Source organism: Manduca sexta, chromosome 25, assembly GCF_014839805.1.
Source record: "Manduca sexta isolate Smith_Timp_Sample1 chromosome 25, JHU_Msex_v1.0, whole genome shotgun sequence".
Taxonomy (NCBI): Eukaryota; Metazoa; Arthropoda; class Insecta; order Lepidoptera; family Sphingidae; genus Manduca; species Manduca sexta.
Window position 1 is genome coordinate 4045393 of NC_051139.1, and position 18629 is coordinate 4064021.

General features: G+C 38.5%; 1 protein-coding gene across 1 annotated transcript; it reads left to right on the top strand.

Moving 5' to 3' along the window:
• Positions 1 to 1171: 1171 nt before the first annotated feature.
• Positions 1172 to 6139, top strand: LOC119190566. The gene is made up of 9 exons (XM_037442766.1): positions 1172 to 1889; positions 2487 to 2629; positions 2831 to 3329; positions 3394 to 4001; positions 4194 to 4406; positions 4525 to 5012; positions 5109 to 5227; positions 5398 to 5783; positions 6107 to 6139. Exons 1-9 carry the CDS (start codon positions 1172 to 1174, stop codon positions 6137 to 6139), a joined length of 3207 nt encoding a protein of 1068 aa, XP_037298663.1.
• Positions 6140 to 18629: the final 12490 nt, after the last annotated feature.

Consider the following 18629-nt stretch of genomic DNA (forward strand, 5'->3'; position numbering starts at 1 on the left):
CGGCGGCGCTCTAAGGTCCTGGGTTCGAATCCCGGATCGGGCAAAGTGATATTTGGGTTTTTCTGCTCAGTATCAGCCCGGACTGTGAAATTTGTGCCCGACATGACGATAGGCTCGCCCCTGCCACACTATTAGACGGAACACACTTGGCGAAAAGTGGGTGCCCTGGTTGCGCCTCTGCATACCCCTTCCGAGATAATATTCGTAATACTGTGTGTGTGTAATAGTAGGTTAATAAAATCAAAATCTAAACTAAAACAATATTCTTCTACAATAAACTATAAATATAGTCTAAACAAAGAAACAAAAAATTATAGACTCTCAAAGAAAAATACCTCTCTTTCTTAAAACATACAAATTAATTAACTATTTTTACCATGTTTTTAAGTTAGTAATTAAACTTGAGTAGAGGAATATTAAACTTTAAAAATAAACAAAATTATTTCGTTTACTTAATAAAGCTTAAAAATGTAATTCTCATTAGAACTTGTAACACATTAGCAACTAAGAAATTAAAAGCAATTGAAAGAAACAAAAACAAATTCTTCTATAATTTTTTTATCAGTCTACATAACTTTCTAATGTTTAGATAATTATCATCTTAGATAGTAATAAAATTTAGATAATCATCATAGAAAATTGGCGCCAAATTTGAACAAAAACTAAACATTCACATTCGCATTCGCGAATGTCGGTAGCAGATATTCGCATTCGCATTCGCATTCGCGAATGTTCAAAAAATGACATTCGTTACATCACTAATACTAAATGTCTGTAAACGTCTGTAGTTATAAAAGTAACTCTTAATAATAACTATTGTAACGAAGGTATCCGCTTTCGGTTTAAATCTCGAGCTCTTCGCGGACTCGTACGTATAACGCACTGCCATTGGCTCCCGATGACGTGATTTACGCGCTCCGCCAATCGGAGCGCGACGTGATGCTTACGTGTGAACTCTGTCACAAGGTGGCGGTGGATGACAGGCGCGCGCACGACTAGCCCCGTGCGATGTATACATATTTGTCTCCTAAGTAATTGTTTTCTCCCAAATAAATATAGTTTTGATTGCTGTACGAGTTTTCACTTGTTTATAGTGGCGCCTAACTAGCGGCCGATCACGTAGCCGAGCCTAACAAGTTCGTTAGACATTTATAATAGTTGTTGGAGAAGCATGCCGTTCCCATGCAAAAGGGTTGCTACCCGTCGGGGCCAAGGCCAGGCTGCCGACAAGGAAGAACCCCAGCCCACAACTTCGGATTCGGAGCAGGAGATCACCTTTGTCGGCCCGTCTGCCCAGGCATCGACGCCGACGCCGACCGCGCCGGTACCGGCCGCGACGTCACCGATAACGGATCATATGTTCAAAATCATGGAGCTATTCGCCAGGTCGCAAGCGGAAGCGAATCAAAAATTGTTAGAAACGATTATGGCAAACACGACCTCGGCCTCACCCGAAGCCGGCGGTGTCATCAAAATGAAGTCAGCGGGTAACTTCAGCAAATGTTCAGCCCGTTTCGACGGAACAACAGGAGACGCAGAAACACTCGAAGCATTCATCGATGCGGTCTTGGTGTTCAAAGAGTGTGCCGGAGTGACCGACGAAAACGCAGTACGAGGCCTGCCGATGCTTCTCACCGGAAACGCAGCAGTCTGGTGGCAAGGCATCAAAAAGGACGTCCACGATTGGGAGGATGCCATCGCAAGACTCCGCGGAATGTACGGCATCGTGAAACCGGCGTATAAACTGTTCCGTGAGATCTTCGCCTATGAACATACACTACCGGAGCGCAGTGAAGTGTTTGCCTGTAAAATTAGGGCCCTAATAAGCCAGCTACCGTACGATTTGTGTGACGCGGCTAGAATAGATATCGTGTACGGCTTATTGGACCGTAAGATACGTAAACGTTTACCCCGCGAAACTGTGAATACGTTCGAACAATTAATTGTAAAATTACGCTGTGTCGAGGAGTCAATGGCAGAGGTATGTTGTCGAGCCAAAACTGTAAGTAAACCCAAAATATCTACCAAAGTACATAATAATGTGCCTAACAGTGCTCGCGATTCGGTCTATAAACCTATACCTACCCCCTTAACCCCAAACAGTGCCTCCAAACCCCAACGTAAACGCTGTTCGTATTGTAGGAACTATGGTCATGATATAGATGAATGTAGGAACTATAAAAATAGTATGGAAAAACGTTCTTCCGCAGGTGACCAATCCATACGTTGTTACGGGTGTGGACAACTCGGCGTAGTGAAATCTAAATGTCACAAATGTAATAATAATAATGCAAAAGCTCCTTCAGACGCTTTATCGTTTAATATGATAAAATGCGACGATTGTTATTCGGATAGTTCCGTCCCCGATAATTCATATACCTATAACAAAACATCGCCGACCGACCGGAGCAAAGCGCCTTATTCTGACAAACGTACGTATTCTGGTAAACACGGTTGCTATAGTAATTATAATACAACTGTTCCAGTAAATTTTTGTGATCGTTTACGATTGGTTCCCGAATGTGAACGAATAGCACCCGATAGCCTCAGCGCCGTTTCTACGGATATTGTCGATGTGAGATATTCCGCACCCCAGAATAATACCGACCACGACCAGTGTCACGCTGTGGTAAGCATTAGTGTTTTGGGGGAAGCCGGCGTTGCTATCATGGACACAGGAGCTACGCACTGTATTGCCAGCTCGTTGCTGCACCGCTTATTTCAGAGAGCCGGTGTCCGCTTTTTGAAGTCGCAGCGAAATATACGCTTAGCCGATGGTAACGAAACGTTACGTGATTGTTACTTATATACGGTTATGGTTAAATTACAGGATCGTGAGATACCTACTACGTTTATTGTGATCCCTGGGGCGGACGCAAGAACGCTTTTGGGTTGCGATTTCATCAAGCGTGCCGGCATTGCGATCAACTTACTGGAAGGGAAGTGGAGTTTCACCTCTACACCCGACCGCGTGTACGACTTCGTGCGATCGTACAGTGTAAAGTCCGCAGGAGGAGCGGACCTTCTTTGCACCGACGCCTCGCCTTTGAGCTTGAGGCCCGATGAAGGTGCCCATCTGTCCGAAGAACAACGGGCCCAGATGAATGAGATGATCGCCAGGTACGCCAGCCGTTTCGCTGTGGAAGGTGAGCCTACTGGTTTTATAACGCATCGCATTAAGACGGACGAGAAGCAAGAACCCATAGCTTCTCAACCATACCGCATGTCACCTGCAAAGGTGGCCATTTTGGAGAAAGAGTTGGACAAACTACAGCGCGCTGACGTTATCGAGGAGTGCGGAGTCCCCGTGGGCAGCCAACATCGTCCTGGTCCCTAAGAAGGATGGAAGCGCACGACTTTGTATAGACTATCGGAAGCTAAATGCTGTTACAGAGCCCGATAGATACCCGTTGCCGCGCATGGACGATGTGCTGCATGCTGCTAAGACGACAAACTTCATGACAACTCTTGATTTGCAATCCGGATATTTTCAGGTGTCTGTGGCAGAGGAAGATCGCGACAAAACTGCGTTCATCACTCCGATCGGTACCTTTAGGTTCAAGCGGATGCCGATGGGCCTCCGCAATTCCGGGGCTACTTTCCAGCGCCTGATGGATAGATTTAAATCTAACCTACCAGGTACTACTCTTTTATGTTATCTCGATGATCTAATTGTCCTTTCTGATTCTTTCACCAAGCACTTGGAGGACCTGCAAGCCGTCTTTGATAGGCTAGAATTATTTAACTTGCGAGTGAACCGCACCAAAAGTGTCTTCGCTCGTGATTCTGTCAAGTTTCTTGGGCACCTGATCGTACCAGGCGGTATCCAGGTGGACCCCGAAAAGACAGCTGCTATCAATGACATGGCTAAGCCGACGAATCTAAAGCATCTCAAATGTTTCTTGCAAACATCAAGTTGGTTTAGGCGTTTTATACCCAACTATGCCGAAATAGCCAGGCCATTGACGGCACTGTTGAAGAAGGGGGAGTGTTTGGCGTTGGTCGGTTGAAGAACACTCCGCATTCGATCACCTTAAGCAGCTTTTGGTGTCCGCGCCGATATTGCGGCAAGCTGACCACACCAACCGTTTATCCTTAGGACCGACAGCAGTGGCTACTGTCTAGGGCGGTCCTAATGCAGGGAGGGGTCCGATGAGCGCCCCGTAGAATACGCTAGCCGCCTGTTAACCCAGGCTGAACGGAACTACACGACGACTGAGAGGGAAGCACTAGCTGTAGTGTGGGCTGTCGGTAAGTTCCGCGGTTATATTGAAGGGGCACAGATTATTGTTAAATCAGACCATCAACCGCTGAAGTGGTTGATGAGCATTAAGTCTCCGAGCGGTCGTTTGACTCGGTGGGCGCTTACTCTACAGGAATTCGACCTGCGCATCGAGTACACCCCGGTAAGTCGAATGTAATCGCCGACACACTGTCACGCCCCGCCTGTACAGAGGAGGCGGGCCGTTGCGACCTATGTCACGCAGTTGTTGATGTCCCGTCAGAAAGTGTGTCCAACTACAGAGACTTGCAGCTCCAAGATCCAGACGTCAAAAGATTATGGAGGACTTGGAAGCAACGGACGAACCGTTTAGGGGGAGACCGTGGGCAGACCGCGGTTATATCATGTCCGACGGTGTACTTTACAGGTACAACCCGGAGCCCAGCGACGACGACGATGCCTGTCTCGTCGTCCCGATTGGTCAGAGACCCAAAATTCTGTTTGAATACCACGACGCCCCGACAGCAGGTCATCTAGGTGTTGAGCGTACTCTGCAGCGCATCGCTTCGCGTTATTATTGGCCAGGCATGAGGGCATCCGTGACTGATTATGTCAAACAGTGTACTTCGTGTCAACGTTACAAAGTTGACGCACGTAAACCAGCGGGGTTGGTGCAGTCTCCGGCTGCAGCGCAAAGGTTTGAGGTAGTTGCTGTAGACCTGTTCGGTCCCCTTCCCGTCACAAAGTCGGGTAACCGGTGGATCCTTATTGCCGAGGATGTCTGTTCCAGGTGGGTGGAATTGTTTCCATTGCAGAGTGCTACGAGTATTCTTTGTGCCGAAACTTTAATCAATGAAGTTTTCTTACGCTATGGTGTTCCTCGCAGGCTCATTAGCGATAACGGCGTGCAGTTTATCAGCGAGGTAATGCAACAGGTATGCTTTGCATTTGGTATAGATCAGGCGCTGACACCTTACTATCACCCTGAGGCGAACCCGGTCGAACGCAAAACCGCGACCTAAAACCACAGCTAGCTGCTTACGTCGGTCAAGACCATTCCACTTGGGATGTTCATTTGGCTGCTGTCAGGTTCGCGATGAACTCAGCCGTTACACATAGTACATCGTTTTCTCCGGCTATGCTTATGTTTGGACGAGAGATTCGTGCGCCTGCAGATGTCGTGCACGACATGCGCACTGTTCTGGATGGCGACAGGTTTGTGGCTAACTTCACGCCCTACTTGAAACGTCTGACAACGGTCTTAATTGATGCAAGAGATGCGCATGAAAAGGCTCAGGCAATTCAGAAAAGGTACGCGGACGAGAAACGTCGGCCCGCACCCGACTACAAAGTGGGCGATCTAGTGTTGCTAAAAACTCATGGGTCCAACGATACCGTTCGTGGTCAAACCCCTAAATTCATACCGCGACGCGACGGACCTTATGTCATAAAAGAAGTGTTGAGTAGTACTACTTATCGCCTAGAGAACGGCGACGGCGATACTTTAGGGAAGTATCATGTGTCTCAGCTGACACCATTTGTCGGCCAGTCGGAATCTCCGGTACGCGAAAAACGTGGGAGAGGTCGCCCGCGGAAAAACTGTTAGTCTTTTATGGGCAAGTAACCTTTGGGGATGCTCGTATACTTTTGTGGGTCGTTTTTTTATATATTTTATAGCTGTGTAAAAAGCTATTCCAAACGCGTGGGCGCATTGTTTGGATTAGAGGGGGAGGCTGTAACGAAGGTATCCGCTTTCGGTTTAAATCTCGAGCTCTTCGCGGACTCGTACGTATAACGCACCGCCATTGGCTCCCCGATGACGTGATTTACGCGCTCCGCCAATCGGAGCGCGACGTGATGCTTACGTGTGAACTCTGTCACAAGGTGGCGGTGGATGACAGGCGCGCGCACGACTAGCCCCGTGCGATGTATACATATTTGTCTCCTAAGTAATTGTTTTCTCCCAAATAAATATAGTTTTGATTGCTGTACGAGTTTTCACTTGTTTATACTATTATTGTCTTTAATAATTACAACGTACAACTATGTTCGCCTACGTGACTAATGAATTTTTATTTTACTTTATTACGATATAAATTGCGAAAAATATTTTATATTGTAATACATTAATTATTTTTTCATTCTGATTAAAATTACACAATATTAAGGGTCTGTTCCACAAGTTTTAAGTAAATTTTATTTGATTAATTGAATGTAGATATAACTCATTTTATTCATATTTATTTGGGAGCATAGATTATTGTCTTTTGTATTTGATCGATTTATATTTATGTGAAGATCAGAATTTACTCACAAGTCTTCAAACAGCCCCTTAAATTAACAATGGTAAAACAATTTCGTTCCAAAATTAAAGGTCAATAATCATAATCATATTAACGGGGATTCTCTTCCAATCTCCCGGCTCAATATCAGCAAACAACAATCACGGCGCAAATCCGATGACGTTCCCGATGATTCGTCGATTCGACACCGTTGGTTTGTCGCGATGTCCAGTGTTATCCCATTCATTGTGTCCCAAATAATTGGATAGATTCTGGCGGGCTTAGGCAGACTGCATAGTTTCGATCATAGGACATTGTAAGGCAGGGTTTACACGATCATTTTTTAAAATAACAAAGCCGTTTTGATTACTTTTGTTATTTTATTTCGTTCTTTGGTTAAGAAATTTTTTGTATACAAGAAGTATGTCTCACACCAACTAAAGAAAAATAAAAAATATCCTAAGAAAGTGGTAGGTTTTTTCTAACGATACTGTCCTTCAAAACTGCGAAAACAAGAGACAACAAAAAAAGAAATCGTTCTAAAATCAATTATCCTTGGCAAATACTTTTAACGGCAACCATTCTTTATCCTATTGTATTCATTGCATATTATTTTTAAATATTTCAATGTTAGTACTATGTGACCAGCTTTACACGCTAACCACTATTATAATTCCGTTAGCAGAACATTTAAATGCATACAAATAAAGTCTATATTGCCATCCATTATTAATATAATAAATTTGTTGATTATAAATCGTCGCATGATCAATCGAAATCGGATTACGCATGAAACTCGATGCAATACAATTTGGATGAAAATGGAAAAGATTTATAATAATTTTATTGTTTCAATCAAATTATGCGTCGCTGTATTATATGCATGCGATACAGCGCTGGCTTATCGTTGGGACGGTAATGAAATGAACGTGCAACGCCATCAACGGATTGTGGTCACTTATTTACTTTCATATCTCCGCTCTGGAACTGATGTAATTTAACTGAATTATAATGATTGCTTCGCATTTATTTTCAACTTGCAGAATAATAAAAATTGGTATATATATAATGTATATCCATTCTTGTTGTTTTCCTGTAAACATATTAAAGGGCAGCGTTACACCGTAGTAGATAATGCAATCACTCGAAGAGAAATAATTATAATTACTACTTTCTTACAATTAATTTTAAAACTAATACTGTTATAGATCATCAGTTGACGTTAGCGAAATTGGTATAAGTACTTATTATATAAAACAATTTTGTTTCTAGTGTTTTAAATACCAAGCGTCTTTCAGAGAGGCGCGGCTTGCGGTGGCGGGCAGCCGCGGCAATACTGCCATGGTTGCAGTGGCAGTCTGAAGTGCCATTCGCTTAAGTATTTTTGCTCAGACGTTGATGGTCAACATGGGTAGCAATAACTCTTTAAGATGAAAAACATAAATGTTTGATTTATTTAGCGCTTTACTCACCATCGCATTTAAGTATTTCAATGATATTATCCGATACCTTGTTTTTGATCTTAAAGTTTTAAAATCGAGGTGTGATGAACATATAGAACAGAATAATTTCATTGTTTCAATCAAAATTTCTGTGTTTACCGTCATTTTTGCGACGCAAAATTTGACTGCGGGCAGCCGCGCAGAGGCCGCGTCAAGTCCGCACGTGTTTGAAGACTCGCTTACATTGCTAGTGAATACAATGAATACACCACTGCCACCGCAAGCCGCGCCTGTCTGTGAGATGCTTTAAACACAAAAATATCAAATTTTATTTCGTTTAAAAAAAAATACTTTATTTATCACATAATCGAACGAAGTTGCACTTATGATACGTCAAAACAAAGCATAAGAATAATTATTATTATTTCTAAACAATTATTAAAATTACTTATATAACTATGAATATTTTAAATTAGCGATAATATTTATAATATAAACAAGGTACAAACCGAAGTAACCAGCTCGGGCTGGTAAGTAGGGGGAAATAGAAGGGTAACGCGTCGCGATCCTCACCGGCGAGGACATGAGCCCTAACCTAGCTAACTTACCAGCCTTTCACTGGCTACCTAAGTGATGACTACCCGAAGAAGAAAGGCAGAAAGAAACTCCTGGCTTTCTTTTTTGTCATCAATTGTTCAATTCTTTTGTATTTTTTTTCAAGTCTTTCTTGTACATAGTCACAATAGTTATATAAGCTAATGCACGCACATAACCGTTTTCATCTATAAACTGTCTACAAACTAAATAATACAACGTCGCTCCCGCGCTTCACTTTACATGATCATATTAAATTACGAGCTAACGAACACACTGTAAACGTATTTTGAGTTCGCGCAACGCCGAAAAATTCGGTTAGCTAGTGCACAGTGGAACGAATGGAGGAACCGTGTACTAGATAAACTTATTACGAGATCTTGTAGTCATGGTACGGTGTGGGTATTCGATACTAAGTATTTTAGATTTTGAGGTATATATACTAAACATTGAAAAGGAATTTAAGTACTGGCATATGCTCGTCGTGTGTAAATTGTGATATAAAATAAATTTATGCTTCTAAAATAATATCAAGAAGTAAAGCTGAAGATTCTTTTCTTTAATCATTATAAGAAACAAGGCATTAAAATCGGGTTAAAATCACTATCCAGCACTGTAGAGAAATTTAAAAAAAGAATACTCTTCCGTATTGTATACGATCTTGATAATAAATTCTCGATTAACTACTGAAATAAGTAATTTTAAAATTAATTATACATAAAAAAAACTTTTACGTAAATCAAAAGGCACCTAAACACCATACAATACAAGGACTGCACCTTTCAAAAGCAAGTTACCACAAACTCTTCGTGAGACAGTGTGTCGGCAACCGCTTGCTTACAAACTCATTTGTATATGTATGTACAAACCATTGGATCAATGTCTTTGTATGTACAACTATTGGATCATTGTCTATATGCGTACAAATATTGGATCAAAGTCTGTATGTACAATTGTTGGATCAAACTCATGTCTCCAGTAGATTGCAGATAAGGCGCAATGCACGTCTGATGTATTTTCTGAACAAGCAGATTTTATATTGGTCTATTTGGTGGATTGCCAATTTATTCATTCGTCTCCCGTACTTTGTGACATGTATTCTATCTTTTGGTTTATGTTAAATAGTTCAGTTCATAGTCTGAATCATAATATGTTTGTTAAACGCTTGCATTTGTAATATGTAAATAATAATAATATAATATCAGCCCTGTATTATATACTTTTCCACTATTGGGCACGGGCCTCCTCTACTACTGAGAGGGATTAGGCCTTAGTCCACCGCGCTGGCCTAGTGCGGGTTGGTAGACTTCACACACCCTTGAAAATTCCTATAAAGAATTTCTCAGGTATGTAGGTTTCCTCACGATGTTTTCCTTCACCGTTAAAGCAAGCGATAATTCACAAAGAATACACACTTAATTTTTTTTGAAAAGTCAGAGGTAGGGTTCGGCTGTCCGTTCCACAACAACAACTAGGCTATCGCCGCTTTTTTAATATATTTCTTGTAAAATGTTTATGGACCCAAAGTTTATCAGTTTAAAAACGCCCTTAAACTATGGTTTTCGGATAAAAGTGGACAAAATCAAGGAATGTAATCTCCATTATTACAACTATCTGTGTAGATGGTGTAGATGACAAAATATGCAATAATTTCACGAGTTGGCTTGTGTGGCACGGCTTGGCTGTACCTCTGGCATTGCAAAGTCCATAAGCGGTGAATGGTAAGGCTAAAAAGAAATACCTTTTTATGCTAAAATCAAGACGCAACACATAGGAGTCTTCATGTTCACACAAGCAATTAAAAGTATATTTATACATATACTAGCTGACCCGACAAATGTTGTCCCGTCTTAACTATGAATTTGCAGCGCGCATTCTGTCAATCGCTGACAGTTATTTCAAACAATTGACAGTTATATAAAATTAATATTTTCGTTAGGTTTTCTTAAATTTTCTAATTTTCCGCGCAATTTTTTGAATTTTTTCTTTCATAGGAACCTTCTGCTGACAAGAACAAACACAACAAAAAAAATAGTGAAATGGCTCCAACCTTTCACGCGTGATGGCGTGACCAAGGGAAATAGGAATTCATTTTTATATACATATATATTAACTCTAAAGATGCAAAAACAGGATAAAATAAAACTAAAGGAAAACGTGTGAGTTAATAGACATTGCCTAGCTATATCAATTGGAGAGAAAGCCCCGTTAATTTTAAAAACAAGGGCGCAGTTACTCTCTGTTTGCACTCCCGGGGAGGGAACTCCCAATATCGCTGTTCAAACATGATGTAATATAAAACATCTTGCTTCCACTTTGCCGTATTGGAAGATCACAGAAGGTTCTTGTACGGAGCATTTTTCTTTTTATATGACACGATAATTTTGACATACTAATCATAATTTTATTTTTGTGTATTACAATATTAGTATTATTTGGAAAAGATACTATTAAGTTTTCATATGCATATATTATCCAATTATTCCGAAGACATACAACTATGACTTTTCTAAATTGATGTGTGTATTTTATGTGAATTATTGCTTGCTTTAGCGGTGAAGGAAAACATCGTGAGGAAACCTGCATACCTGAAAAATTCTCTGTAAAAATTTTGAGGGTATGTGAAGTCTAACAAATCGCAATAGACCAGCGTGGTGGACTAAGGTCTAATCCCTCTCAGTAAAGGAGGCACGTGCCCAGCAGTACATGAAAAACCTATTATAACAGCCTAACCTAGGACCCATTATCTCAGCCTCACTCAGGATTCGAACCCGGGCCCTCAGAACTTTATTACGAGGCAATATACATACGCCACCGAGCAGTATGTAGGTATAATAAAGTCAATATTTATACAGGGTCATTTTGACATTGCGTTACTAACCCATTAATAACGAATATTTTCACCAAATATAGCATGTGTGTGAGTGTATTTCTGACTGAAAGTATGATGCTGCCGTTGCGACGAATTATCTTAGAGTAGTAGTAGTGAGTAGTGACATTACGGCGCGTAAAATTAAAATTACTTTTTATTTATAATTAGTTAGTTTGAAACTTAAACTTTTTTATTTTACATCTACGGCTCAAGTAACTTATTATGAAGTGTTATTTCCAAGTAGATAAGTATGTAGTTTCATTAAGTATACGTAAAAAGGACCTTGTATATGGGATATTAATATGTTCAGGTTCAAGAACATTCTGAATAGGTTCAATTTTGTGGCATTCCTGGCGTAACGTCCGGAAGTGAAGGGAGCAAACACGGGAAGCTAAGAGAAGGATGTGAGCGAACGGAGAGGGATCCGGGACTTTTATAAATATAATTTAATGCATCCGTACGTAAATATATTGAAGGTCGAGACTCAAGTTGTCTTGAAATTATTAGTAACAAAGGTATTAGTAAAAAAGATTCTTCTGACTACTCTTATATCATTTTAATATAGACGAACATACACACTACGTTTTAGGTTAGTTTCGTGAACAATCAGTGCGATTATTAAACCTTTTACAGCAATCTGATTAAGAAACAACTGCAAATTTGTTATTATATTTTGTGAGACAGTTTACAAAGCTATTCTGCTTCCATGCAGATAAAAAAATAATTCTATTTATCCTAAGAAATAAAGAGCAAGCCCGCCCTCACTGAAAACTGTTTCACAAAAAACTACTGATTAGAGAACATAATCAAATGATAATACAACACACACATCACGCATTTATCCCCGAAGGGATATGTAGAGGCGCAACCAGGGCACTAACTTTTCGCCAAGTGTGTTCCGTCCCATATCGGGCACAAATTCCAGACTCCAGGCTGATAATGAGCAGAAAAACCCAAATATGACTATGCCCGACACGATATTCGAACCCAGGACTTCAAAGCGCTGCCATATCGCGCATGCAGTACAACAACGCCACCGAAGCAGTCATGTAAATACCAATATTAATAAAACACGTCGATGACGCAGTATATTAAGCCAGTCTGTCGCCGTACATTCGATCATCTCGGCCAACTTTCGTTGGACAAGCGATCCGTCATCTAAGTAAAGAAAACCAATTATTTTCTTCACACTACAGCATTTTGTTCGGGACGCGGTTATCTTGTGGGCGGCAGTACAGATTAGACTTATACAAATATAATTTAATTTATATTATGGTATAAAATATGTCTATATCTCAAATAGACTATAATGCTGCTTTTATATTTTATTAAAATAACTAAATCAATCCTATATAGAAATTGGTTTTTATATTGTAAAATTAAAGTTATTCCAGCAATGCTAACAAAATAAATATGTCCAAGTCTTTGGTTTTGTTTTGGTGGTGTAAACAAAAATAATCCCTAGTATCCAGTTAGGGAAGTGTTTCGCTTTCAAGAGTTGAGAGTGCCTAAATTGTTCTCCTAAAAGTCCGGTGTGTTTTACAAGCCAGCCCTTGCCAGTCTAACAAACAAAGGTTATTGAAATTAAACTACTTTTCGAATTCCATCGCGGTTTTTTGTATTTTAGATTTCTCCCGATGTTTCGAAGACTTTGCAGCCTTCATGACCATGGAGTAAGTCTAACATTCGCGTAAACATAAGAAATCATTAAACATACATTAAATAAAAAAAGTGTTAAATATTTTACGATTATTTCCTTCACTTCACACCGTCTACAATCTAACCACACGACTATCGACAATGTCGGCTAGTATTGTTCGGGAAATGCGTTGTCCTGTTGTCTATTAGATCACCTGTGTAGGACAGCTTGTCACGTCCCAGTATGTTATTGAATGGTATATAGTTATGGAGTGTTCGTCTTGAATACAATGTTTTAGCTAGGTTTTCTTAGAAAAATCCCATTTGTATCGTAATTTTCTTTTCATATTGTACGTGATGTGATATTTTTTAATAATGTGTTCAAATTATTACAATTTGAATTAATTGTCGCTGTGTATTTCGTTTGAAATAATATTGTTATTTATTTATCATTGTTATAGACTATGTGCATGTTATAATTAAAACTTTAAAAAAATATAAAGTGATTTTATTATAATTTACTCGCTAACAGTATAACTGTATCCTAGTTGAGATATCTTATTATTTAAATTGGACAGCGTGAAAAATTGATACCGTTTGCCTTCATTATTTTTTAAAAATATTCTGCAGTTTATTAATTTAAAAATACTGGTTAATATATCTAAGAAGTTAGAGCAGTAGACACAAAGCCTATGTCTAGATATGTCTAGACATAGGCCTTGTGTCTATTGCTCTATAAATTCACTTTATAGTATCTAGATACTAAATACCTGCCCAGCAATATCGTAATGCCGTTAATACACAGTGAACAAATTAGCTTTCTTACTAAAAGTATCTATTATATTCTCTACATAAAATAATTTTATATACAAAATCATAAGAAAATTATTCCACAGCGCGCACCGATTACAATTGAAGGAACAATAAAACTCGAACGTGTCCCGTTATGTTCATTTTTCTTGCGCATAAATTACACTGGAAACGTTCCGTTTGAACTTCATCCCTTTTTTATTAAGTTGCCCCATAAAGGGAAGTACCTGGCCCTTTATATGAAAAGGTTATAAATGGAAAAAGAGATTTGCTACGTCCAAGCGTAAGTGGACACTTTGCGAACGTTAAATTAATTAATTTGGGATTGAGAGCCCTTGCACTCGTTGTATTGGTCTCGATTTTGTGAAATAAAAAATACATAGGATTGTGTGTAAAGAGTTATATGTTGTATTTAGAGGTACAATATTCTGGTAGATCTCTCATATGTGAGAGTCCGCGTGGGGGTACCACTGCAATGTCTATTTCTACCGTCCAGCAACAGTGTGTAGTCACTGTTGTGTTCTGGTTTGAAGGACATTGTAGCCAGTGTAGCTACTGGACATAATAAGACTTAACATCTCATGTCTCAGGATGGCGCGCGCAATAGAATACCAAACATTACTTTGTGATTAAAGGTGTTGGATGGAATTTTTAATGTTTATGGACGGTCGTATCGCTTACCATCAGGCGAACGGTAAGCTCGCCACGTCAATTAAATTAAAAAATAATAATAATAAAAGTAAACGTATACTTTATAAGATCTGTTATTAATATTGAATGTTGAAACAATAACTCCTGAGATGCTTTTCTTCTCATAGTAAGTAATGGTTATACACAAGCTCAAATTATCGCTTACTAAAAAAAAAAATACAAAATTATTTGATGTAGTCTGCTAGATGATGATTTGTCATAAAATGTAATAACATGCAAACTTTGATTATTGGATTAAGCATGTTTAAAAAAATAATATCTAAACTTACTATTATGAAATTAGAACCCATCAAACGAACAATAAAGCGCGTCTAAGAATTTTTTTTAATCCATTTATTAAATCCTAAATTATAACACATGTTATTTAATATCTACTCTATTCTTATTCCAATAGATTTTATTATTAAATACAACATGTTTCTGGTTGATACGACGCTATTCCTCAAGTGTTGATAGAAACACGGAGGCCCTATAATAGTCTCGTATGTACATGAATGTATATTAATGAAACTGCACTCAAGCCCGCGTTATAATGAAGTTAGCTCCCCTACGCTGTCTGTTTAGGAAACAATTAGGTATTATTACAGTCCCTAACAGGGAACCGTACCTTAATCCACAGACCCCTTTTAGTGATGGGGGATTATGGGTGTTATTCGATTATAAAAATATCGATTATCGATGTATTTCGATTACGATTTTTTCTTGGCAGTATTAGTAGTTTGGTAATGAAGAAGTTGTGAAGTTGTAGAAGTTCATAATCTGGTGACCATTAATCCATAGCAGACTTAAAGCTTGAAACATGTAAAGTAATACTTACCTATTACTATACTAATATGTTTAAGCCAATATTATACTTGTGGGGAGGAACACTCGTCAAAAATACAGGTTAAACCTATTTTGGGTGCCAAGGAACCAAAATCTTGTAAGGGGAAAAAATGAGAAATAAAATAAAAAAACTTGCCTGATCAAATCATAGTCGGACTTTGATGTACATTGTTGCCAATGCTCCTATTTATTAATTTGCATAAAAATACAGTAAAATAGGTCAGTATAATTAATTGTCGATATGCCAAAACATGTGTTATGACTTTTATATAACATTTTATTATCAGATGGTAGTCATTTTTTTTTATTTTTATTAATTATGAAATGATTGATACAAAAATCGACAACATCCCATCTCTACGCTTCAATGATGTGAATAGATAAGATTAATCGCATCTTTATGGCTTTTTTGTAAAGAGCTTTAACCAAAGGTTTTCCTTATATAAGATCTGCTAGATTTTATGCTTGTACTTATATCCAACAAAAATTTAAAATTTGTTGGAAAATTAGAAAACCTGTATAAAATATTTATAAAAATACTTTCCATTCTTTAATTATGTTTCAAATTACTTTAACAATCAATATATAAAAATAAATTCGTAAATAAGTAACCAATTATTTTTTATCATATAGTTAGGTATATGCGGTATAATAAATAAAATATTTATGATATAATGACAATATAATTTAATATATGAATGAACAGAAAACGTATTTTATGTGTAATAACTGATTTGAGTTATGTGTCGAATGCGACGATTTTAGGTAGCCTCGTTTGAATTTGAGATGGGCTGCTAGGCTACTATTTGTGAGTTAAAGTTCTTCCATTACCCTATCGTGCCCCGAGGCGATCGTTGTTTGAAGATTTCCCCACCAACCACACAAGACAGTTTGATCCAATACTTAATTCATTTATCACTTCAAAAGTTTTTCTATTCAAGCTGAAAAATAAGGAAATTGCCTAGGTGGCGTAGTTTTACGGCATGCGCGGTATAGCGCTCTGAGGTCCTGGGTTCGAATCCCGGGTCGGGCATAGTGATATTTGGGTTTCTCTGTTTAGTATCAGCCCGGGTCTGAAATTTGTGCCCGATATGGCGATAGGCTCGCCCTATCACATCATGGGACGGAACATACTTGGCGGAAAGTGGGTGCCCTGGTAGCGACTGAACATAACCCTTCGGGAATAAATGCGTGATGTGTATGTGTGTGTATGTCATTTTTTGAGCAATAATTACGAAGCTACAAAAATTATCAATAACTCATTCCATAATTGTTGGGTATACTTAATTATTCTGCCAATAATTATCACACGACAGATTTGTACGCCATTTAACAACATGTATTATACCATTAGACGTATGTCAGCAGCCTCACAATAGATTTAGAGACATAACGTATCCAGTCTAATCACGTTGTTGCCTGCATAATTCCTTTCAAATCTATCTGATCCGACACATATACTAATATATAACAATGTACCAGTCGCCGTGTGGTCAGAGAATATCGTGCCTTGTTATACAAATTTGCAAAATTATATTTGCACATCGAAAACTCTACAGCAAACCAAAATCCACTGTATCACAATAGGTTATGGTTTATTATGATAGCAAAATCAATTTGTGTATGCAAGGTGCCTGGTTCGGAGGTGGCATAGCATACAGTGTTCACAGGCCGTAGATAATACCCATAAAGCTATCCTGTATTGCATAATTCAAATACATTGTGCTTTTAATCATGGTAAATATAGCAGATAAATGAACCGATAAAAACACGTTTATGAGTGAGGTAATAAAGGCAGGAAATAGGATGAAAATAATGAACGGACTATGTTTATCGATTCTGGAATTATCTGAGATTAAGCGAGATAACAAATCAAATATGTACTACTCCTATGTTGAAGGGAGCTTGGAATTTCTTATGTTTACGCGAATGTTAGACATTGAAATTAAACTAATTTTCGGATTCTATCGCGGTTAGTATTTTATTTTTCTCCCGACGTTTCGAAAACTTTGCAACCTTCATGGTCACAGGGGGGAAAAAAATAAAATACTAACCGCGATAGAATCCGAAAATTAGTTTAATTTCAATTGGAATTTCTACTTCTTAATTTCGATAAGTCGGATTCAATAAGGTTGGGATTCTCTTGACACTCGCGTAGACGATAAAGTATATCATGAAAACAAAACATACTCAGACTTATTCTAATGTTAACCTTACTACGTCATAAATAAAGTCACCTCGTTAATTTAAAATTGACATTATCGACAGCGAATTTTTAATTACTGTGTCGGTGATATTTTTTACACAAACTTTCCTTTGTTATTTAGTTTAAAAGTAAAATAACTGTAGAAAAAATCCAAGATTTTGGAACAAAACTGTCTCACTCTAAAAACATCAGAACAAAAATTATTGGTCTAATTGGGTCGTACAACAAACATCTATTAACCTAAATTTTCCGAAGCGTACAAAAACCAGACTGAATGGTAAACACCTAACTGAAAATAGAAGGGTGTTAGTCCAAATCGAAACCCCTGAAGCATTCCGTACCCTTGTCAGAGGCCAGTCGTCATTTCACGGGTATCTTGTTCCTGCAGCCAATTACAATGTGATTGACCTTCGACCAGTCTAACTAGATACCACCCCCCTCCCGCTGCGAACCATCAAAAGATCTTACAAGTGTTTGATGACAGCGTAGAGGAGCTCCAATTGCGCTGGACGGTAGTATGTACCAAGTGTTTGGTCGAATGCCCGGATTGATTGGTCCGCCTTTACTCACTTACTGTACTGTTTCAATGAAGTGATTGCCGGTATAAAGGAGAGCAAGCTTGTCGCATACATAATTCCTTTGAATACTTGCTTAGTTAGAAGTTATATCTAATTTTCCTTATTTATTCAATAACACACCAGTGACATATGCATCTAAAAATCACAACTAATAAATAATAATACAATTTCTGATACAGCATTCTTACACAAATAACATCTAGATAGATTTATGATTCTTGCAAAGTTCTATATGGACCTGTACCTGCAAATAATGTTTTCTTTTTTATGGTAAATTTTATGTATCTATTTCAAAAATACATACGAGGATTAAAAAATTCGCGCTAAGACGAATATCTTCCTGAGTTTTGTTGTTTGATGCAGTCATTGGTCAAGTCAACAATAATTGTGATAATCATTTTACTACATTAAAAATTTGTGAAGATGTATATGTAAGACACAAAATCATA